The sequence below is a fragment of the Cephus cinctus genome, unplaced genomic scaffold (assembly GCF_000341935.2).
Source record: "Cephus cinctus unplaced genomic scaffold, Ccin1 Ccin1_scaffold1111, whole genome shotgun sequence".
In the NCBI taxonomy this organism is placed as follows: domain Eukaryota; kingdom Metazoa; phylum Arthropoda; class Insecta; order Hymenoptera; family Cephidae; genus Cephus; species Cephus cinctus.
In genome coordinates, this window is record NW_014333620.1 from 25183 (window position 1) to 46842 (window position 21660).

At 41.4% G+C, this 21660-nt stretch overlaps 4 protein-coding genes and 1 long non-coding RNA gene across 6 annotated transcripts; 2 read left to right on the top strand and 3 right to left on the bottom strand.

Annotated features, from left to right (window-relative positions):
• The first annotated feature begins 542 nt into the window (after window positions 1-542).
• Window positions 543-11740, top strand: LOC107272161 (chondroitin sulfate proteoglycan 4). 2 transcript variants are annotated; one of them, XM_025089444.1, is made up of 12 exons: window positions 543-679; window positions 777-1182; window positions 1367-1530; window positions 1698-1929; window positions 2786-3002; window positions 3081-3675; window positions 3746-4000; window positions 4377-4574; window positions 4781-4982; window positions 5055-7811; window positions 7886-8292; window positions 8364-10355. In XM_025089444.1, exons 2-12 carry the CDS (start codon window positions 1101-1103, stop codon window positions 10353-10355), a joined length of 7101 nt encoding a protein of 2366 aa, XP_024945212.1. In that variant the 5' UTR covers window positions 543-679; window positions 777-1100. The 2 variants fall into 2 exon arrangements, with proteins under 2 accessions (XP_024945212.1, XP_015604510.1); XM_015749024.2 differs by lacking the exon at window positions 543-679 and having other exon boundaries at window positions 684-1182; window positions 8364-11740.
• On the bottom strand, window positions 1352-3481 carry LOC112495009. Its single transcript, XR_003061126.1, has 3 exons — window positions 3358-3481; window positions 1962-2096; window positions 1352-1480 (listed from the first exon to the last, which is right to left on the bottom strand). It is a non-coding gene; the product is annotated as an uncharacterized LOC112495009 (long non-coding RNA).
• A 266-nt stretch (window positions 11741-12006) lies between the features above and the next one.
• Window positions 12007-14941, top strand: LOC107272164 (WD repeat-containing protein 43). Its single transcript, XM_015749036.2, has 6 exons — window positions 12007-12433; window positions 12593-13075; window positions 13188-13635; window positions 13711-14023; window positions 14096-14343; window positions 14453-14941. The coding sequence occupies exons 1-6, from the start codon at window positions 12245-12247 to the stop codon at window positions 14668-14670; spliced, it is 1899 nt and encodes a 632-aa protein (XP_015604522.1). The 5' UTR covers window positions 12007-12244; the 3' UTR covers window positions 14671-14941.
• A 314-nt stretch (window positions 14942-15255) lies between these two features.
• On the bottom strand, window positions 15256-18670 carry LOC107272166. The gene is made up of 8 exons (XM_015749040.2): window positions 18141-18670; window positions 17254-17434; window positions 17062-17179; window positions 16613-16723; window positions 16431-16544; window positions 16034-16366; window positions 15674-15956; window positions 15256-15571 (listed from the first exon to the last, which is right to left on the bottom strand). The coding sequence occupies exons 1-8, from the start codon at window positions 18159-18161 to the stop codon at window positions 15458-15460; spliced, it is 1275 nt and encodes a 424-aa protein (XP_015604526.1). The 5' UTR covers window positions 18162-18670; the 3' UTR covers window positions 15256-15457.
• Window positions 18671-18814: 144 nt separating this feature from the next.
• LOC107272162 (arylphorin subunit alpha) lies at window positions 18815-21579 on the bottom strand. Its single transcript, XM_015749025.1, has 6 exons — window positions 21256-21579; window positions 20832-21168; window positions 20333-20745; window positions 19905-20221; window positions 19471-19823; window positions 18815-19394 (listed from the first exon to the last, which is right to left on the bottom strand). The coding sequence occupies exons 1-6, from the start codon at window positions 21475-21477 to the stop codon at window positions 18991-18993; spliced, it is 2046 nt and encodes a 681-aa protein (XP_015604511.1). The 5' UTR covers window positions 21478-21579; the 3' UTR covers window positions 18815-18990.
• Between the last annotated feature and the right edge of the window lie 81 nt (window positions 21580-21660).

Below are 21660 nucleotides of genomic sequence, written 5' to 3' on the forward strand. Positions count from 1 at the left end.
GTGAACCAGGCTTAACGTGGACTAAAGTTCGAGTCAGAGGTCAGGGTTGAATTTTATTTCCTTATGCAAATTTTCAACGTTTCTGAATCAGTTATTGGTCTGTGAAATATATAGAGACTATTTGTTATTGGTTATTAGTGCAATATGGAGTACCGGATGGAGGATGCAAACCACGAGGACAGGTAATATTTGACATATTTTTATAAAGAGCCTATAATTATCCGATATATGTATATATATTCTCAGATTTGTTTATAAAAGGTTTAAAGAATTATCAAGAATTGTTTCATAAAAGCACATTTTTGTAGAAACAAATATTTCATAATAAAAGTTGGGTCATACCTGGTCATATCCTTGATCATTTTAAGGACTTTGGACTTCCTGTCAGTAATATATTTAATAATATTGCAGGATACCTATGAAAGCGGTTCCGCTGTTAAACGCTACTGGCCACGTGCGGTAAAAGCTTCATAAAAACACGAACATTAACGGCACTAACAGAAGCTCGTTCAGGCCTAGACAAAAAGCATACAATTTCTTATAACAATAATTAAAGACAGAGAAAGATAAAAGAGCACTAATACATCTGGGTATGAAGTTCTCTAACAATTGTACTGATACAATGATAAGGTCCTGGTTATCTCAGTGACATTGCCTTCAAGCAATCAAACTGTCACCGGTAAATACATAACGTACTACCTTTAACAAGGTACAATAGGCAACCTTTGAAAAAAGCATAGGGTGAGATTTGATAATGTAAAATAGTAAATCCGTAGACGAAACCCCATGTAAATAGGCATACTGGTCCATGACACGTGGGATCGATAACCGCTTAAGGGCTGGTCGTCGTGACGGAACAGCGCTGCCATTTCTGTAAAAAGAAAAAAAAAGGAAAAGAAATCAAAGAGAAGGAAGAATCAAAAGGACGCACGACAACGATCCGAGGAAGAAGGAGAAGCAAGTGAAAGTGGCGAAGGATAAAGAAGAGGTAGAAGGGCTGGAGGTCGAGGAGGTAAAGGTGGAGGAGGTGGAGGTAGCGACGGGCGAAGGAAGAGAAAAGAAGAAAATAGGGGAGGCCGGAGGTGGATGAGGCTGTCACGATGCTTCCCAACGAAATGGGCTTGCTAATGTTTTTAACGGCAGTGGCCATCTTCTTGGGTCGCTGCCAGTCTGATGAAAAAGGTATCTACCTACTGTGGGATGTATGGGTTCAGTGGTTACTGTATCTTGAAGAATTCTTATCTAGCTACATTTCTATATTGTATATATATATATGTATATATATACAGATATATACCTATGTATTCTACTGATAAGGAATAGCTGGTCCATATCAAATGGATATTATTGATTCTCTTCTTTATAGTTTCCTTTTATGGGGAGAGCTACATCTATTTACCCACTCAGGAAGCCAAGGGTGCTACTGACATAAGCTTTCGTTTTCGTACACAATTGTCAGACGCCATGTTGCTTCTCGCTGCTGGAAAAACGGATTACTGCTTGATTAAACTAGAAGCTGGTAGATTGAAGGTCCGTTTATATTATGATTCTAGTTTCCATATCTTCGAATTATTTGAACTGATACTGGTTCAACGGATAGGAGACTTTATCATGCTGTTATATACAGGGGATAGGAATCCCCTGGTCTATTTAGTAAATTGAATGATCCTTATCGTCATGACCTTTTGCATCCATAGGTTCACATAAATTTAGGTGCAGGTGAAAGTGAGATATCAAGTGCCCGGGGATTGACTTTTAATGATCTAAATTGGCACGAGGTCAATATCACTAGAAGGGAAGCCAATATCAGTTTGCAAATTGACGTTATACACGTCACCAGGTCTATGCTACCGGGACGATTTTTTGAGCTGAATATTCACTATGGTGTCTTCATCGGTGGACACGGTGACTTCAGCGAGCTATTTCTAGGTAAGCTCCCTCATCCTTTTCTACTGACTCACGATCTCACTCTTGTCTTTCGATGTCTGCCCCGTCCAAACATATCACCAGGTTGGTCGACATTGTTGACACTTTTTCATTATCCATTTTCCATCTGACTGTTTCATCGTTTCTTCAAGTATTTCAATTTGTATTTACTGCAAAATAAATGCCAAGAGTTATTCACGTAGCTGGAGTAAATCCAACGCAATTTGTTTTAGATATAAAGTCAGCAAAAAACTTTAGATTATTATTCTGGGAACTGAGTGAATATTTTGAAAATTGCAAGAGATGATCCAAGCGGATGATAAAAGTAAGGAAATACTCTGCAGATAGGAAGAGTCTGCGTATATTATAGCCCGAGAGTTATTCCGTCGTTTCTCTTTATTTTCTTTTATTTTTATTTCTTTTTTTTCATCTCTTGTCCTTCCCTTCCAACTACTTTTCTTAAAGTTTACATTGTTACGAATCTACCGGACCGGCAGATCTACCCACGGGAGTTTCAACGTTGCCCAGGAATTAAGACTCGTCGTCGCCAACACTGGCTGTCCCCCGGGAGACAAACGAATTGCTATGAATATGTAAATTGAATTTCGAGAGCCGTGCTGTTTGCGCCGATCATATTCAATTTCGTTCCTCTTCAAGACGCGAATTATGCAAAAGTGAATAGCTGGTTTTCCATTGCTTGAAGATGAAGTCGATACAGTTTTCACAAAGTATTCAATTTATAAAAGTGCTGATGTCGAATGCATAAATAAATGCAATGTTACTGAGAAATGCATAATTCTGACAATTTTAAAATGACTTTTAAACAAAATTCATAAGTTTCATCCCCGATGATACTCAGGTCATATAGAGGACCTCAGAGGATGTATGGCAGACATTGTCTACAACGGCGCTAGGATAATCGAGTATGCAAGATCACGTAAGAGCCAATCGGAAGCAACAGCAGTTACATGGGGTTGTTCTCCAGAATTCGACGCTACACGAGCTAGTGAAATAAGTTTTGTGGAAGATGGGGCTTTTGTCGCCATACCTAGACCAATTGCACGTTCTGGCTCCAGGTAGGAGAAAATAGCTTGGGATTGTTAAAATAATAAACAGAGCCTGCTCAGCTGGTAAACTAAATTTCTCTATCCCAGGTGGGAGTTTGAACTAAGAACTGCTGCCGAGAGTGGACTCCTACTCTACAACACAGGTCAATCATCCTACGCAGACTACCTGGGAATTGAGTTGTTAGAGGGTAGAATCCGAGTGCTAATGAACAAGGGTAACGGTCCTAGTGAGCTGATGCACGGGATGCTGGTGGCTGATGGAAAATGGCACAGAGTCATCGTGGACTTTAATCCCAGTATGATAACCGTTGGGGTAGATGGTCAGGATAAGAGTATATCCCTACCATCGGGTGGGAACCGATACCTAGACCTGGCGGAGACGCTGTATATAGGTGGAATTGAATTGAACAAAAGAGCACGAGCCCTAGGTAAGGGTATCCGATCTGGTGACTTGAGCTACAAAGGCTGCTTGAGAAATATGATCCTTCACGAGAGGGCGATTGGACTTCCTGATGTCAAAGTCAGTCAGGGTATCGTTGTCGGTTGTGTATGGTCATTTCCTTGCTTAGAGATGACACCCTGCATCCCGGATGCGGTTTGCTCACAACTTGGCGTTAACTCCTTCAAGTGCACCTGCAAGCATGCACTCTGTATCAAGCCTGACTTCGCTGACGACTACAAGGTAGTCCACCTATTAAACAGAAACATGGACGATGGAGTTAAGGATGTATAATTATAAAGTTTTCTTACAGGTTTACTCAAACACCAATTTACCAGTTAACCTGGAGATACTCGCCCTGAGTCCACTGTCAGTCTTTGAAGGGGAACACGTGCCAGTGACGAGTCAAAATATTGCAATGGTCCTAGACATTGCTAAATATGGCGTCGAGGAAGATGGTGTTGTGTTCAATATAATCACACCACCAGTTCATGGTACACTGGCTCTGGATCTTTTAAATACTCGCACCGATCACGCCTTCAGTCTGCGTGACATAAATCAGGACAAAGTGAGTTTTTCTACTACTCAAAGGAGTCAGCGTACAATCTGGCGCAGTAGCATCCTGGCTGCGAGACTCACGTGCTCTCCCGGTTCGTCATGGAGACGCTAGACTATAAATAGCTCGACGCCATAAAGACTAACTTTGGATGCGTCGGGGTACCGCGATCTTACGGATTCTATTTATAATTGGCACCGCTGCTCATTAATGTTTTTGCATGACTATTTGTGACGCCACCATACGAACTTCCAAGACGCCGTTGCTTCTCTGGTTTCTGCCTTTTTTCATTGTTTCTTCTAATAATATCTTTTCCTTCATTTTCTGTTATTCTCTCTCTCTTCTTCTCTCTTACGTATCAACACACTCATCCCTTGGGACATTTCAGATTCAATATATGCACGACGGCAGCGAGAGCACGGAGGACAGCATGATCCTTGAGGTAACATTGACTGCTGGCGCTGGTTACACTCTGCCAGGATATCTTCAAGGACGATTGCAGTTTCCACTTCACGTTAATGTTACACCAGTCAATGATCCACCATTGTTGGAAATACCAACTGCTAAAGTCCTTCGACTTGCTCAAGTAATTATTTACTGATCATCATTTTTATACTATCAGGATGGACCTTGCGTTTAATCATAATGTACATGACAGAGGCGCCCGAAGCCCAGTGGCTGCTTTAAAATGATGTTTTCCGAAAATATCTCATGTATACTAGGGTCAAAGTACTTCTCATAAATTTTCAATAGAATCCTCCAATTGACAGACTCTCTTTAATCTGTTTTTAGGGAAGCAGGAAACGATTGAGTAAAGAACTTGTATGGGCGCTGGACGCAGACACACCATCGGAATCTCTTATCTATACGGTTCTTAGGAGTGATAGCGATGCTGGCCTCGTAGAAAAATTGACGCATCCTTCAAATCCCATTGACAGTTTTACTCAGGCTGAGTTATCAGAAGGCCTAATAGCTTATGTGCATCGTGGAAATGGTAATTAACTTCTTGAAGTTGAGTGAACTTTCAAAATCACAATAGGATAATGAGTTGCATTCTATTGTTTAGGAAAAGCGAATGCCATGCTGGGTTTACAAGTGAGCGACGGTATTGAGAGCAGTCAGCCAGCATATTTGCGTATCTCTGCGTATCCATTACAACTGAAATTAGTTCATAATACAGGGTTAGTGGTTGTGCATCGTTCATATTCGCTGTTAACACCAGCTAATCTGTCATTCGCTACAAATTCTGATGACTCAAGTATAGAAATTCGGTATGACGTCGTCAGCTTACCACAGTTTGGCACTCTTCAGAAACTAAAAGACGGTTCAGGTGGTGGATCATCCGGTTCCTGGAACCCAGTGAACCACTTTACCAGTAGAGATGTGGAAATGGGTGCAGTTCGTTATCTCCATAGTTCCGGTCGACCTGAGCATGATGAGTTTAAGTTTCAGGCAAGTGTCCGGGATATCCGGACCCAGCAAACTTTCGACTTTAGGATTACCTTCATCGACCTGGAACTTAAAGAGAGTAAGAGATCACCGATCAAGTTCTCCGGGGTGAAGGAGGTTATGGTATCAAGTGAGAATTTGAAATATGAAACGAACCCTCTGATTACCTCAGCGGGAAGGATTTTGTTTCGCTTAGAAAGAGTCGCCAATTATGGTATCCTTACTGTTGATAAACGTGAACTTTTACAAGGAGAATCCTTTAGTCAAGATGACGTTGATAGTGGCAGAGTGAGCTATAAGCTTTACAAAAGAGCCTATTCGGATATCGAGGATGAATTTCTCTTCAGAGTCTCAGCACCACAGTGCACTGAGATATCTTCATCACTGAGGATACAGCACCGCATCCCCGAGGGCGTCGGCGGTGCCAAGAGCGTCGACAATATCCAAAACGTTGTACTCCAAGAAGTGGAGGAGGGTGGACGAGTAATTCTGAGAAAGCCGAAATTAAAAATTCGCAATATGGAACCAGGTATCGACCGGCTCATCTACAACGTGACCGTGCAACCTGCTCATGGTTGGATTACCGTCGTGGATGACTCGAATTCTAGACTCCTGAGGAAAAACGCGACTTACTTCACAACCGAGGAACTTTCCGCGGAAGAAGTTTACTACGTTCACGATGACTCCGAGACGATTGAGGATAAATTGAGTTTCTTGTCGTACTCCGAATCAGCGGACTTCATGTACGTTGGACGTTTTGAATTTGTCATCATTCCCAAGAATGATAATGCACCTACGAGATCAGTCGACGTCGTCTTCGAGGTGGTCAGTAACAGCTCGAAACCGCTAACTTCGCGGTACCTCAAGTACGTCGACAAGGACCTGGAGACGAGACCACGCGACCTGGTGTTCACTCGCAAGGAAATTACGAATGGGGCCTTATTCCGTTTCAATGAACCAAACCAGGAATTATATGAATTTACACAGCAGGATCTCGACGACGAGATCATCCTCTTCAAGCACCATGGATCAGACAGAGGTCACTTTGGCTTTGGAGTGAGCGACGGTCATTTTTATACTTCCGCTCAATTGGAAATAAGAGCTAGTCCACCGTATGTGCGGCTTTTACCCAAGAATGATACTGGAAGAGACTCGGTGGTTCAGTTCAACGGTAGTGTCATCCTTACTCGTGAAGATTTTCCTCTTGAAACGAATGTCCACGTCTTGGATAAGGATATCCGCTTTGTGATTACGGAAAAGCCAAAGCATGGAGTCCTCTTGAACAAGGGCAAGGAGACTGGATCTTTCGATAGTACAGACCTCCTTCACGGCGACCTGACCTACAAACATTTAGGAGGATCATTAACAAAAGACTCAATACATTTTCGCCTATCTGTCAAAAATCTAGCCGAAGTCCAGAGTGTCTTACCGATCATCGTCTACCCTGAGAGTTACTGGGATCCTCTGGAGGTTCGGCATAACCAAACGATCCTCGTGGAGGAAGCAACAAGTGTTCTGGTTACAAGAAAGCACCTGGAGATCTTCCACCCTGATATTCCAGCAGGACACATAACCTTTTTCGTCAAAGAATCTCCTGAGTTTGGATATCTGGAGATCCAAAATCCTGAGGATCACAACGAAGAAGAACTGGCCACTCTGGTGAAGACGTTTGATCAAAGCCTCATCAACGAGGGACGTGTTTACTATGTCCAATCCGTTCTGAACCAGAGTCAGGATCACTTTGTCCTCGATGCGACTAACGGAATCAGTTGGCTACGCAATCTCCAAGTTTCCTTCGTTATCGTTCCTGACAAGCTTTACCTTCAGGCAGCTAACCTCACTGTGGTAGAGGGCAAGAGCATAATCATGCGCGAGAATGATTTTAGAGTAGTGACAAGCTTCTACGAGGGTAAGGTCACGGACTTCCGGATAACGGAGAAACCCAAGCATGGACAGATATTCGATTCAACGAAGAACGCTTCTGTGAAAAAGTTCTCCAACAAGCACCTCAACGCTGGCGTGATCCTCTACAGGCATTCAAGTGACGAGGCACCAGAGGATTCATTCAAAATGCTCGCCATCGCCGGGGACAAAGTTAGTGAGCCCTACCACGTTTGGGTGAATATTCTACCTGTGAATGACGAACTGCCTGTTCTCCTGAACAAATCAGACTTGAACGTTTGGCAAGGTGGCTCAGTGATACTTACTCCAGATAACCTATCAGCCGCTGACAATGACACCCAGCCCGAGGACATCGTCTTCGAATTAACTTCTGTGAGAAATGGATTCTTCTCTCTAGGCTCCTCATCCATGATGATCACAAACTTCACTCAGGAAGACATTCGCAACTCGAACGTCACGTTCACGCATACGAGTGAGTATCAAGTGAACGTTGGTTTGTTGATTTCTGTTTGAAAAAAAATGCAATAATTATTTCCGGGTTTGCAGATGGGACGGACGCTGATTTTTCATTCAGGTTAACAGACGGGGCTCACGAAACTGAGGAACACAAGGTCCGAGTGTCAAGTCAAGCAGTTCACCTTTCCATTCTCAAGAATAAGCCACTCGACGTCTTCCCGTTAACCAGGAAGCCAATCTCCCTTGATCACTTGCTGGCAAATTGTTCGGATGAATCCAGACAGATAAATTTCGTGGTTAGAGAATCTCCACGTTTGGGAAAGATTATGATGGAGAACAGCGAGGGCATCTGGTTGGAGGTTGCCAGGTTCACGCAGAAGGACCTAAACGAGAGTAAAGTTGTTTATGAACATACAAAACAGTTCATGGACTTGTCAGCTAATGACTCGTTCGTTTTCGACGTAGAAACTCACTTTGCCGACACCCTGGTCAGACGGGTAAGTACACTTGATTCCAAAATTCAGGTATGCCAGTAGAATTTCCTCTATGAATTTCATAACTTTTCCAGAGATTTGAAATTGGTATATCAGTATCCAGTGGTGGATTAGATAGATATGTTACCTCGAAGACGGTGCGCGTCGAGGAAGGTGGTTCAGCTCAAGTCTTCATGAACATTTCTGAGATTGGCAAGTACCTAGAAACTAGAGCCGGCATCGAGAAGCCTGCAATACTTGTTAGATTAAATGGACAGCCAAAATATGGTCATGTGATGCTTCAACCTGACTTGAACGTGACCACTTTTACTCAAGAACAAATGGAGTCTGGTAAAATCACGTATTACCATGATCATTCGGACACCCTCGAGGATAAGATTCTCTTCTCCGTGTACCTGACACCTGGACATATTCTTCTATGCAATATAAGTGTCCTAGTGATTGTGAGTCCAGTAAACGATGAACCGTTCAAGCTGATAACGAACGCACCGTACATCACAGTCGTACAAAATCAAAATCAGACCATAACGCGGGAGAACTTGCTGACTACTGATCCAGATACGGATGCTAGTGAGCTTGTTTATGACGTCATATCCGGTCCAACCTATGGCCGATTGTTACTCCTCTCCTCTGGTGGTAATTCCACAGAGGTCAAACAGGTGAATAAGTTCGTACAGCAGGACGTTGATTCGAACCGATTGATCTACGAGCATCTTGGTCCACTTCAAGCAGCATCTTTCTACTTTCGAGTCTCGGATGGCCGCTTCAATCCCGTTTACACTGTCTTCAATGTCCACGTCCTGCCTATTCGGCTAAACGTGACCGTCGTGCGTCCTGTACACCTTCAACAGGGCACGAACATCGCCCTCATCTCCGAAGAGAATATTAATCTAGACACTAACGCAAGACAGGAACTGGTCTTGTACGAGGTTAGCCGAATGCCACAGTATGGAGTCCTCTACGTCAGAGACGTGGAAGCTGCATCCTTTAGACAAAGCGACCTTCTCTCAAAGAGTGTAGTGTTCATGCAGACAAATATGAGCGTAGCCAACGACAGTCTCGAACTCTCTGCGCAGGTTAGTGGCTTCCACTTAAGAAATATCCATGTAGAGATCAAGGTGGTACCCCTGATGATCATGAAGCCTATGATCATCCTAACTGGTGAACGAAACAAACTGACTCTCCAGTACCTGGACGCTACACCCCTTGCCCAATTATCAAGCAGTAACCCTACTTATCAGATAACTAGGAAACCAAAGTTTGGCAAAATCAAACGGATCATACGGAGCTCTGGCGAACGAAAGGGTTCCAGAGAGCGTGAGGTCAGTCGCTTCTCCCACCAGGAAGTTGCCTCCGGAGTAATATATCTTGTATCCCGTAAACTTCCAACAATAGAGGTCGAGGGAATCGCAGACAGCTTTTCCTTCCTTCTAGTGGGCTCTGCATTCCAACCAGCAGCAGGCGAGTTTACCTATAGAATAAAACTCGATTTAGACGATTTCAACAATACCTTGGCTGGTCCCATGGATCCCGTTGGTCACGAAGGTGAGATGGCGATAGCTCCTAACATGAGCAACGATTATCTCCTCATCCTGGGTATGCTCCTTGGTGTCTTCTTACTGGGCGTTGTCGTCATTGTTACTATCCGTTATCGTCACAACCGCTACAAACACGCCGAGGAGGACAAACCCGACGTCGCAGCTACACCCGCCCTAGGCGTGATGCCACTTCCGCGACCACCGGATCATCTCATGCCCACGACTCCTCATCTTAAAAGATATCCTAGTGAACATCAACATCACAATAGTCTAACAGCCAGTACACCCTTGCCAGTCTTACCTACTGTACAATTACCCTCGACTTTACCTCAGTGCAAGGTCATACCTTTGAGTCCTCTGGAGAGTATCACCGGCTCTGAGGTTGACGTCTCTGCTAGGTATCCTTATGGCGTGGCTGATCCTGACGAGTGGAGCAGTTTCGACACGTCGGATCTACCTACTCCTTCTGCAACAGGAACACAGCGTCCTGCTAATCCTCTTCTTCGAAGAAATCAGTATTGGGTCTAGCAGAGAGCCAGCACTGGACCAAGGATCACACGTCCTAGATTCTAACAATGCCATTACTCTCTTTGTGAACAGTAGAAGTGTTCTGGTTCCGGTGCTTAGGCGCACTAATCTCAAAAGACTTTCGATCATGGACTAACGTGACTTTTATTATTCCTAATAAAAACGGAATAATGTGAACTTTAATCTCCTTCGGATACGTTATATGTGCGTGCATGTGTTTTATGTGCGTTATCTGTGGTACCGAACATTATCAATATCTTTTGTTTTCGATTTGATAACATTTGTGCCAAATGCAGATATACAATTGTTTGAGCAAGACTGAGGAAATATATTAAGGAGACGCGAATCCCAATGACGAGAGACGGTCAATGTAGGTGAATATTTATGGGCTGAGATTTAGATATGATTGTATGATAGGTTAATTAAAAAAAGAAGACCTAAATGTATGAAAATACATGGCAGTTCAGCCATTTTACTGGATGAAAAGGATGATTCATTCGTTTACTATCGAGTGTGACGTGTTCATTTGGTTTAAATGAAAAATAAAACTTTGTTGAGGGCGAAACGTGCAAGTGCCCTTTGGTCAATTAAATTTGCCGTTTGATTTTATATTCGAAATATAAATGAATCGTTGGCGATACCAGAAATATTCTCATCTAGTCTTATGAGAAACAAGACGGTGGTTCGGTCAATAAAAAGTAGCTGAACGTGTTTAACGAGAAAAGTAAAAAATGCATAATCGACGATTGTCGTCGATTATTATGGGAAAGGATACGAAGAAATATTGTTGTTGAATGTTTCAAGTAAGATGATATTATGACAAAAAAAAATTGTGACAGTTTAATGAACGTTGATGGAAAACGTGTGAGCGTTATTTGTGAGAAATTTAATGTTGGGTTTTTCATTTTTTTTACCGTTACTGACCTCGATGATTCAAGGTGTCTAAGAATTTTCATGATATTCAAGGACCTGTATTTTTTTAAAACATCTACCCTTTAAAATCCCTTCAAGATTTCACAGGAATGATTAGATAATAATCGAGGGTGGACTTTTACCCTTCGGGTTTGAAATCCACGGAAGAGATTTTTCTCTACTTTGTGCACTCTACTCATTCTAAATGGAAGGTTACGATTGAACTAGCGATATAATAATACCGTATAAACTGTTTAACGTAGAAGACTGTTTCGTAATTGATAGCATATGCATTAATTGACATTTATTTTGCGTTTTTTCTACTCGAATCACCTATTTTTCATTAATGAATATGCTACGAGCGAACGGTTAGGCTTTTTTTACATCCGACGATCGATATCGATCTGAGTGCCAAACTACTGTAATCTTGTAACATAAAAAATACATACATATACTACTCGTAGTTTTTATTATTAGCTTTTCTTCATTCTCTTCCTTTTGTTTCTACGAACTTAATATTTCTTTCTTTTATGGAATCTTCATCTTCTTCCTTTCATCGGTCGTTATGCGTTGGTTTTCTTTTGAAATTTTAGTCAGTAGGAAGATGTGAAAAGTCCAATAAAATTCTCATAGATGTCATCCCAATCTTTTTACTAGTGCCATCTAGTTTAACAGTCCGTAATAAAAGGTATTATTCAGTATCCCGTTATAACCTACAAATTTCTATAGAATCGGCGCTTATTCAACCTCGTGGTTAAAGTTACTGAAGGCGCATTCGTGTGAGGTTAAGTTTGTGATTTGCCGAATTTGAATAATTAATATATAAGACAAAGTTTAAAAGGCGGGCAAGCAGGAATTGCACGCTACAAATGTGAGGAGAGATGGAACGTGTGAGTGTTCTCTGTATTTTTGTATAACTTTTAATCCGGGATTTGAAGCGGTGGCGGCAACCGCGTGGTAAACAGACAACAGTTAAAATGGCGAATATAGGATGCTCTGCATTTTCTCGCGATGGACAATATCTTGCGTATTGTGGAAATGATGGGAAACTCAAGATTTGGGAAACAGCGACAAGTCGACTCAAACAAGAATACGTACCGAATTTACATCTTGCTTCACCATGCAGTGTTTTGGGATGGATTACAACGTGCCGTCGACCAACCTCAGTAAGCCATGTGTTCCCTCAATTTTTACTAATATTTTCTATTAATATTGTTTATTGTTCTGTGACATTTGATGAGCCAAGTTGTTCTTAGTTCATACTGCTTGAATACCAGTGCTATCGTTTTGTATAATAATATAATTTTGTAATGGTATATTTCCAGAAAAAGCGCAAGAAAAGGTCTATATCAGAAGATCCAGAGGATAAGGAAATTGTAGCAATGGGTTCTTTGAATGGCAATGTTACGTTGTACGATGTTGCAGCAGGTTCTGTTAGTAAACAGTTACAATATGACCATTCCGGAGCTGTAACAGCTCTCACATGGTCAGAAACTAGTGGCTTGTTTACAGCGGGTCATGATCAGAAATTAGTGGAGTGGAACATGAAAGAGAATTGCATAAAGTGCAAATGGAAATCAGGCAAAGGCAAAATCACAGCTCTTTCTGTCTTACCTGATGGGAAGTCCCTCATTTCTGCAGACAAAATCATCAAATGGTGGAATCTGTCGACTAAACAGATGATCACTAGTTTTACAGGACACGCCACACAAGTTGTGTCTCTAAATTCCATAAGAATAGACAACAGTCAATACGCTATCAGTGCAGCAACTGGCGAGGGATATTTAAATGTGTGGTCACTTAATGAAGTATGTCCTATCCGTATTCTATGAATTATATAATCATTTAATAAGATTAATTGATAGAGAATCTATTCTGTTTATGCACAAGCAATTCTTTTATATGGTAATGTGTTTACAGGAAAAAAAAGAGAAACATGCAGTTGCAACATTAACTATGCAGGATGAAGCTGTTTGCGTTTCAGTCCGTGTAGTTGACAATTGTCAAATAATGGTACTAGCCATAACACGCTCTGGCCATACTCATCTGTATAAATATCAACCAAATGGTCATTGTTCCAAACCAATAAAACCATCAATCAGTATACTAATAGCTTCAGACGCAAGCCAAAAGGACTTAGTACAGCAAGTTCCAGTCTTATTAGGGCAGTTGACGGAAGATGCAAAACTCCTTCTGGCCTATGGTTCTTATTTGAATTTGACGTTCGAGAAACTCACACCAGATTTCTCCGATAAAGTACAATGCTTGGTAAGGTCAGATGTGCGAAAATCGCGTGAAAGGAGGGAAGGGGCCATTACAAAAGTTAAAGTGCCAGAGACTGAAGGGAACGTAGAATATCTTCTTCCAGGTATATTAATTTGATCCTTCGACAATGATTATTTTTCTTTTTTCTCCTTTCATACTAATAGTATCTTTATTCAAGGAACGACCACCAAACCAATGAAAAGGAATCGTTCAACTGCCTCAGGCTCTCAATTACCTATGAAGACCCGATTAGAAAATCTAAGTTTAAATGAAGACACAATCACATCTGGTAATACATTAGGCAAGAAAGAGAAAAACATGGTGCAATTGTTAATGCAAGGCTTGCACAGCAAAGACGATAAGATCCTAAAGAGCGTACTCATGATCAAGAAAGAGAACCTGATCAAAAGCACAATAGTCAAGTTACCTGTGCAAGAGATTACACCTCTCTTACACGAATTGACTACCATGCTTCAAGGCAAAACATACCCGTAAGAATGTTTATCTTGTTATTTCAGTTTTGTAACTATTGACTCTTCTATACAAAAGTAATTTATTTTCAGGACTAAAATAGCAGTCATGTGGCTGAAGGCTTTGGTAGCCACACATGCAGCACAACTTCTATCGCATCCAGAAATTGGTGAATCCCTAAGTCCCATTTTGGGTGTAGTGGATGCTAAAATAACACTCCTCACAGAACTATCCAGACTCAAAGGCAGAGTTTCATTGATAACAGGTCAAATAGCACGTGCTAATGAAAAACAGGATAAAAATGTCACAGAAGACAGTCTTCTAGTTTATCAAGAGCCAGGTAATGCAGTGTTAAATCTTATACAAACGCACTGACCTCTAGAGGTATTCACGACTATAGTATGTGGCGCCACCATGTTACTCAATGAATTCTTCGTTATCATTAATAGATTCTTCGGACGAAGATACCGACGTGGACGAAGTAGAGATGGGCAGCGAGTCTGATGAAAATTGGGAAGAAATTTCTGAGCTGGACGAGGAAGAGGAAGCGAATGAAGGAAGGGACGTGGTAGAAAATGAAAGGTTGGATAACAACAGCGAGAATGAGAACATCGAGAATGGGGATAATGACGATGAAGATGACGATGACGTTTCCATGAGCAGTTGATTGTTTGAAAACGTAAGTGATTGTTGAATTGTATATGGAGGATTCGGTAATAAAGTCAGACAAGGGAAACGAGATGGGCGATTATTAGATTTTTTATCTGTCAGAAAGTAAAAGGATGTATTGGTGACATGCACCAGATTGGTCCTTTTATATGCGTCTACTGATTGTATAATAGAGCGTAAATGCGTTTCCGGCACAACCCGGATATTTATAGAACTTCTATCATTGCGAAAATAAAAGAAAATTTATTCATACACAATTATATTATAAATACGGATGTTTATTCTTTTCATTGGTCTTATTCTATCCTATTCTACTTCTTATATTACTTATAATATCATATTCTATCTATCAGGTATAATACGAAAGAAAAGTACACATCGAACCGGTTTCTTTTTCTTTAACACAGCCATTCAAGTCAAATCCCGGAATTTCTAACTGTGTTAAATCCTCCAAGCAACATTTCAATGAACTCTTCGAATTCTCAATAGGAGGAATCTTTTACGTTGTGAATTTACCGAGCTTGATGGACTTAGTCAATACTATTTTGCATACTGTATTGCTATTCGCAAGTTTTTTTTGGTCTTGCTAAATACAATTTTTATCTTCTCTTAAAATTTTAACGCCTTTTCATTCGATAAGCGCGAATCGTCTATCATATTCATAACGTGTTTCACGGTACTGTTACTTGTACGTCTAATAATGTACGACCAGAACAATGACACATGCTAGTTTAGCGACTTTCTATACTTGTTGTTTAGTATCCTCGAGTCAATCTATGTAAGATTTAAAATTCGGAACTGGAACTGGAGGAACTGCGACGTACGTAACGATTGAAGTAATCCGGTCGCCAGCATTTGCAACTTCCTGGTACCAGGAACCAGTCGTAATAAAGTCGTACCTGGCAATATCAATGTTGTTAATACACTTTCTACTACGTAATCATACATAGCCACATTCAGCTGTAGCCGACTTTGTATGAGAAATATTAATTTTTTTTTACCTGGAAACATCCCATTTCGTCCATGCCATCGCAATGTTGTTGCGACCCAGGACTGCTACGGCCTTCACTCTCGCCTGCACGCTTTTGCAGATATTGCTGGTAATTTTGGAAATCGTGTACGGGTGGCGGTGACCCGGCTATGGGTTCTCTAGCTGCACTGGGAAGTTTTCCGTTTTGATTCTCCTCCAGGAAGGTGTCCGGGTAGAATATTTCAGCTACCAACAAACTTGTCCATCTGGGAGACGAGAGGCAGCCACCATCCAGGTAGTGGCACCTGGACTGCCTGTATAAATTGATAAGTCATATTAAAACTATTCTGATGACACAGTTTCACAATGACTCTCATTAAGCTTTACTTACATGCATCTAGTGACTTCAATAGTTTGGGTAAAGTATCCCTCATAGGGTATCTGCACAACGTATCGCCAGACGCCCTGATAGTTTTTAGCAAAAACAGGAGTAGCGTATTCAACTTTAGCTGGACAGGGAGTCGGTGGTCCAGAATATTCAGACTTTTCTGGAACTGTTGCTGGATACTGTTGTACTGGAGGATGACCTGGTGATGATTGTTGGATGGTTGAACCAGAGGATGGCGTACGTTGTCGATATTCCAAAGTTGGGGGATCGTCACGACGTTCCGCTGGCGAACTGGCTAAGGGTTCGCCCTGAATAGCTTTATACAGCATACACATTCTGTATACATGAATATAAATTAAAATTAGAATTTTAAAAATACAACAAATATATAGCCACTTACACTCCACCACCATTTTCGCAGAATTTTCGTGGACTGCGAATCGCATCCGTTACACTATTCTCTGGAGACGAAGTTTCTCTTTTACTTCTACTTCGTTTCTCGTCCGTATCCACGCTAATAAGCAAACAAATATTTGATTAATAATCGCAGTTCATAGCTCAGCGTAGTCACAAAAGACTTACGAATTTTGTGAAAACGGTTGGACTTTGGCGACTTTTGGCAAGGAATCATCAGCCTTCAGTATGGGTAGAGCCTTGCTCAGGAATTTCAACGTGTGATTTCTCAATAATTCACTGTAAAGCATTGAAATACAATAAGATTAAACACTAGAATCTTCATTTTTTATAAGAAACAATGGAGATTTCCAGAAGCTGTTGGAATATTTAATCTGAATGTTATCAGAGGTCAAGCTCATTAGAGAATTTAAGTCGAGTTAAAAAATAAATTGTCTCGTTATCGACAGAGTTGAAGTTAATTATTCTATTTTCGCTAGATAAACCTGCAAAAATATGTTTTTAAAAACCAAACGACGAACTTTCTGTTCAATCGTATCGATACAGTGTGACACATTTTTCACTCGTAATTAATAACAACCTCTTTAATGTAATATAATCCAAGAATAATCACTCACAATGGATAAGACTGCCTGTCAATATTTTGCTTCATTGGATTACGTGGGATATATCCTTTGTTTAAGTCTCCACAAATATTATGAACAGACACGAATCCTTGTCCCTGCTTTCCAGTATCTAAAAGACCAATTCACTCTCAAATTCAATGTACCTACTTCGTAGAAAAATACATAAGACCAATAAGTCCATACCATAGCATTCTTTATCGCTGTCAATGTACGGCGGTGGTCGAACTTTTGGAGGTTCGGCATTAGGTGATTCTACAAAGGCATAATATCCTTCAGGAGGTTCGACTTCCTCGTTATCACCCTGAGAATTACCATCCTTGGTACGCAGTTCCTCCGCAAGGGTGCACGCGCACAAAAGCATCATCTACACAGAGGTAGATAATATTTTCCTATTATCGTTCATTGACTTACTATAGCTTTTCTCATGTTACATTTATTACTGTAGGGACTCCTAGATCATGGAATACGTATAGATAACTACAGTCTGTTCCATAGAAGATGCAATAAGGAAAAAAATGCTGCTGGTCATCTTCGTGTAAGGTATACCTAAACGAAGAGCATAAGCTAACGAACTGGATCGGTTAGTCGAGTCAGACATATACAGCCTCATATAAAGTCGATACAGCACACCTGCCCATCAGCTGAGCAATGTACCCGTTAAGTTAGCTTCTGCGTTAACGGTACCTGGTCCACTTGCTCTATTAATATGCGATAGCCTGACCCAGGTCTACAGTAACGGATATCTTACTGATAATCCTAACAAGGATCAAGATGTCGTATACTAAGCGTTAGCATTAAAGGAAAGAATAAGCACATTGAACAAAGATGTACCTTGGTTCCAGTTTAATAATAATGAGTACATTAACAATATATACATAGATAAAGCCGTTAGGATAGTTAGCAATGTACCAGATAGAAGCTGTTTTACAAGTTAAGATAAAAGAATCTGGTTGGTTGGTGCAGGTGGAAAGTCGTAGAATATAGAAAAACGGATGTGCAAGGAATTACTAATGATTAATTAAAATTCCATTAGAGCGATGCAATTGTAAGAGATTATATGACTGTCTTACAATAAAGGTACGAAATTCCATGGTGCTAGTAGGTCAGGATGCTTGATGATTAAGAGATAGTCTTGTGTGTCCTGGTAGTACGACGGTCTCGTGGAAACTAACTGAAACTAACGTTCTTGAAGCAACGAATAACGCTTCCGTGAGCAACTCCTACCTTCACCCGGTTCTTCACTCTGGCTTCCTCACTCGGCCAGGTTAACGTTCCACATTCTTGCCCCTTCCTATATCTCCTTCCTTGGGAGACCATTCTGGAAAAACGCATACGACCTTGACCGATAAGAACGTCTCTTACATTCTGTAAGAGCAGTTGCATCCTGATCGCTTTATGGTTGTACTAGGTAGAGAAAAACTGGATAAAAACTTTATACGGAGTTCCAACTAGTCTCTTTATAGAATTCAAGGAGTATCATAATACTTAGTTAGAAAACAGTCCCAGTATGGGATAAGGATGCCGTTTGCCAGGAACGCTAATAAGGTGGGCGTAGATATTTAGCATAACGTGGAGGTACTGTTATACGCGTCGCGTAGAGTACAGTTAGGTTGGTGTTCGAGCGCACATAAGGCAAAACGACATGGTAGTTGAGGATGACCGAATACTCGATGAGTTTGTATCGGATGAACATAAGGATTGGTGATAGAGTGGGAAGATTGGTAATAAAGAATTGTAACCAATGTTAAAATAATAAAAATTTATTCATGCTACCGGGACATAGCGACAACGTAACCGCATATGCGAGTAACTAGGATAAGTAAGTAAGAAAGTAAGTAAATAACTATAGGTGAGTCAGCATAGGAAGTGGATTGAGTGAGCAGTTTAGAGAATATGTTATCAAGATTGATTGACCAGTGATTAGATAGTTACATTGAAATCACTCTCTTCTTTGTGTACGATTAGGATATCCTTAAAGAGCATATTGGGTCCGTGGAATTGGAAGGCGTGGACGGGTCTGTCCAGTGGGTAGCCGAAAGGCCTACGATCAACTGGGATCGTTCCCCAGATTCTTGATGAATATGTGTACTCCTCGTTTACAGGGCTGACGTGGAAGAACAGCTGGAAGGGCATACCCCCGGTTTTACCCTTAGGCAGAAGAAGTCTCTCTGGGAAACCAAATAGACGTTCCTCGTAAACGACACTCCCGGAGCCGTCGATACCCTTGAGAATGTTCTTGTAGAAGTAGTCGCTGGACGTAGTATCCGGTGCAGTGAAGAAGGCATCTGAACTCTTACGCACGACCTTGTTCGTTCCAGCAACCACTGAAAGAAAATGTACACGAGTATTTGAAACTGTGATTCACTAGGTGCTGTGGCATTTCTAGAAGATGGTACTAACGGTTAACGTTGAACTGATCTATTTCATAGAAGTTGTAGTAGTTTTCAGATAGATCCAGGACATTGCCAAGGACATTGTACTTGGGTCCTAGGAAAATACGGACCACTGCCTTCATTGGCTTCTCGCTGTTGATGTCCAGGTGGAAGGAGAAGGGTTTGTGGTTGAGACGGTATTGTCTAGCCTTGACGTTATAGGACTCAGCCTCCTGAGCACTGTCGACGAGGATACCATTGCTCAAGAGGGCATCAAAGTATTCGAAGTACGTGATCAACTTGTCAACAGATGCTGAGTTGATCTTCAGTTCAGGGAAGACGACCTCAGATTGTACATAGGGTGTTAGTTGATTCTTGTATCTGAAGCAAGAACAACGATAAGCAAATTCTCTTTACTCGTTACTTTTCTTCTTTGTCTCTTGATACCAGTATAAATTTTACCTCAGATAGTAAGAAACGATCCTCTTGTAAATGCGGTAGAAAGCTGGGTCCCTCAAGCTGGTAGAATAATGTTCCAGCGCGCTAGGATATATTTGATACTTGCTCGCAGGCTCCAGGTTGTAGCCGAAGATCTTTCTCATAAGAACATCGATGCTTCTGTAGAAGTTGGGATTAGGGGAATCCCAATTTCCTTCGATGATGTTACCTAGGATGTTGAGACCTTCTGGTGTGGTGATCTTGATAAGTTTGCCGTCGGCGTCAATTATGAAGCCAGAATCAATAGCTGAGGTGATACGGTGTTCCACGTCTTGTACTTCCTAAATAAAATGGACAAAAGACAACTAAAATCATTATCAGTTTACAAAGAAGTGAACGTGCTCATGTTCCTGGTATCAGTAAGAATTCACTTTGGAACTTAAAAAACGTACCTTTAAGTATTTGTACTTATAAGAGGGAATATTGGTCCACTTAGGACGAATTGGGAATTGAAGACCATTGTTATAGGTCAACGATGGATAGTAACCAATAGGGAATTCTTGACTCCAATCAAAGTCCTCAATAGTGCCAAGATCGTTAGAAAGACGCTCAAGATAGTATCGAGTGAGAATCTGTTTGTGTCCATAAAGATACTCTTCACCACGGAAATTGCGATCCCAGGAGAAGTCTTCGCTCTTAAGCCAAGTTGGGTAATTTTGTCTGAAGTAGAAGTAGTAAGAATTCAGTCCAATATCCTCGGTAAAGTAATTGAGGCGTCTCTCGTAGTCATCCTCACGAGCCAGGTACCACGCGCTGTAATTTGCTAGGATGATGTAGGTATCTTGACCACTGGGACCTTGATGTTCTGCATGGCAAGAAAATGATGAAATTAACAATATGTTAATGCGAAAAAAGACAATAGCAGGAAGTATGTACTGTAGAAAACTTTACCAAGGTTGCCAAAGAATTTAGCATGGTGTGCCTTCTCCATGATCTCATTATTAAAGAAATAATAAGGATTCATCTCGTAGGGTGCTGGAAGTTGGATGTATGCGGTGTCAGGTCTGTGGATCACAGCCAAGTAGAAGGCGTAGGTGAAGACTCCCTCGTTGATATGAACACGGGCCCAGGCGGCAGTCTTGTAGAAGGTGTCGAAGTTCTTTGCGTGATAGAAGACGAAGAAGAGGCACTTGGTCTCCTCTAGGATGTTCTGGTAGTAGATGGAATCGACTTGTCCACGTGGAAGCATACCATACCGGTATCTCTCCATGAACTCTTGGACGCATTTCTGAAAGATCATAAAAGACAATCGACGTTGGTCAGTTATAGGAACCTCGGGATGACATTAAAAATATTATTGAAAGTCTTTAATTACCACGTCGTCGTAGAGGTTGTAATTGTCTTCGATATTCCATGCCATGCCTTCCTTGTAGAGTTCAGGTAGAATTATATCCGGCTGGTGGACATGGTACAGCAGCTGGTAAACCTTTTGCTGCTTCAGAAGGAAATCCTTGTCGGCTGTCTTGGTAGGAAAATTCGACGAAGCCACGACCAGACAGCAGCTAGCCGCCGCTAGTACCACCAGGTACCTCAACATCTTCTAACGCAAATTTAAACTCACAGCGACAGCTCTGACAACTATGACGACGACGACGACAATGAAGACGACGACGACCGGGTTGAGGTGTACGTACCGATCTGCTTCGCGACGAGTCTTTTATAGCAACGTTTTCGAGATAATCTCGGGTTACCTCGCTGACCTTTGTATTTGTCCAGAACA

Bases quoted from the DNA above. Each gene is read 5' to 3' on its own strand.
- LOC107272161 (XM_025089444.1), top strand. From the start codon at position 1,101: ATGCTTCCCAACGAAATGGGCTTGCTAATGTTTTTAACGGCAGTGGCC. The intron at 1,183-1,366 runs GTATCTACCTAC...TCTTCTTTATAG, and splicing joins CTGCCAGTCTGATGAAAAAG to TTTCCTTTTATGGGGAGAGC. The intron at 4,575-4,780 runs GTAATTATTTAC...ATCTGTTTTTAG, and splicing joins AAGTCCTTCGACTTGCTCAA to GGAAGCAGGAAACGATTGAG.
- LOC107272164 (XM_015749036.2), top strand. From the start codon at position 12,245: ATGGCGAATATAGGATGCTCTGCATTTTCTCGCGATGGACAATATCTT. The intron at 14,024-14,095 runs GTAAGAATGTTT...ATTTATTTTCAG, and splicing joins CTTCAAGGCAAAACATACCC to GACTAAAATAGCAGTCATGT. The intron at 14,344-14,452 runs GTAATGCAGTGT...TATCATTAATAG, and splicing joins TCTAGTTTATCAAGAGCCAG to ATTCTTCGGACGAAGATACC.
- LOC107272166 (XM_015749040.2), bottom strand. From the start codon at position 18,161: ATGGAATTTCGTACCTTTATT. The intron at 17,180-17,253 runs GTATGGACTTAT...TTGGTCTTTTAG, and splicing joins CAGCGATAAAGAATGCTATG to ATACTGGAAAGCAGGGACAA. The intron at 15,572-15,673 runs GTAAAAAAAAAT...TGATATTGCCAG, and splicing joins ACGAAATGGGATGTTTCCAG to GTACGACTTTATTACGACTG.
- LOC107272162 (XM_015749025.1), bottom strand. From the start codon at position 21,477: ATGTTGAGGTACCTGGTGGTACTAGCGGCGGCTAGCTGCTGTCTGGTC. The intron at 20,746-20,831 runs GTAAAGTTTTCT...CTTGCCATGCAG, and splicing joins TAAATTCTTTGGCAACCTTG to AACATCAAGGTCCCAGTGGT. The intron at 20,222-20,332 runs GTACGTTTTTTA...CATTTTATTTAG, and splicing joins ATAAGTACAAATACTTAAAG to GAAGTACAAGACGTGGAACA.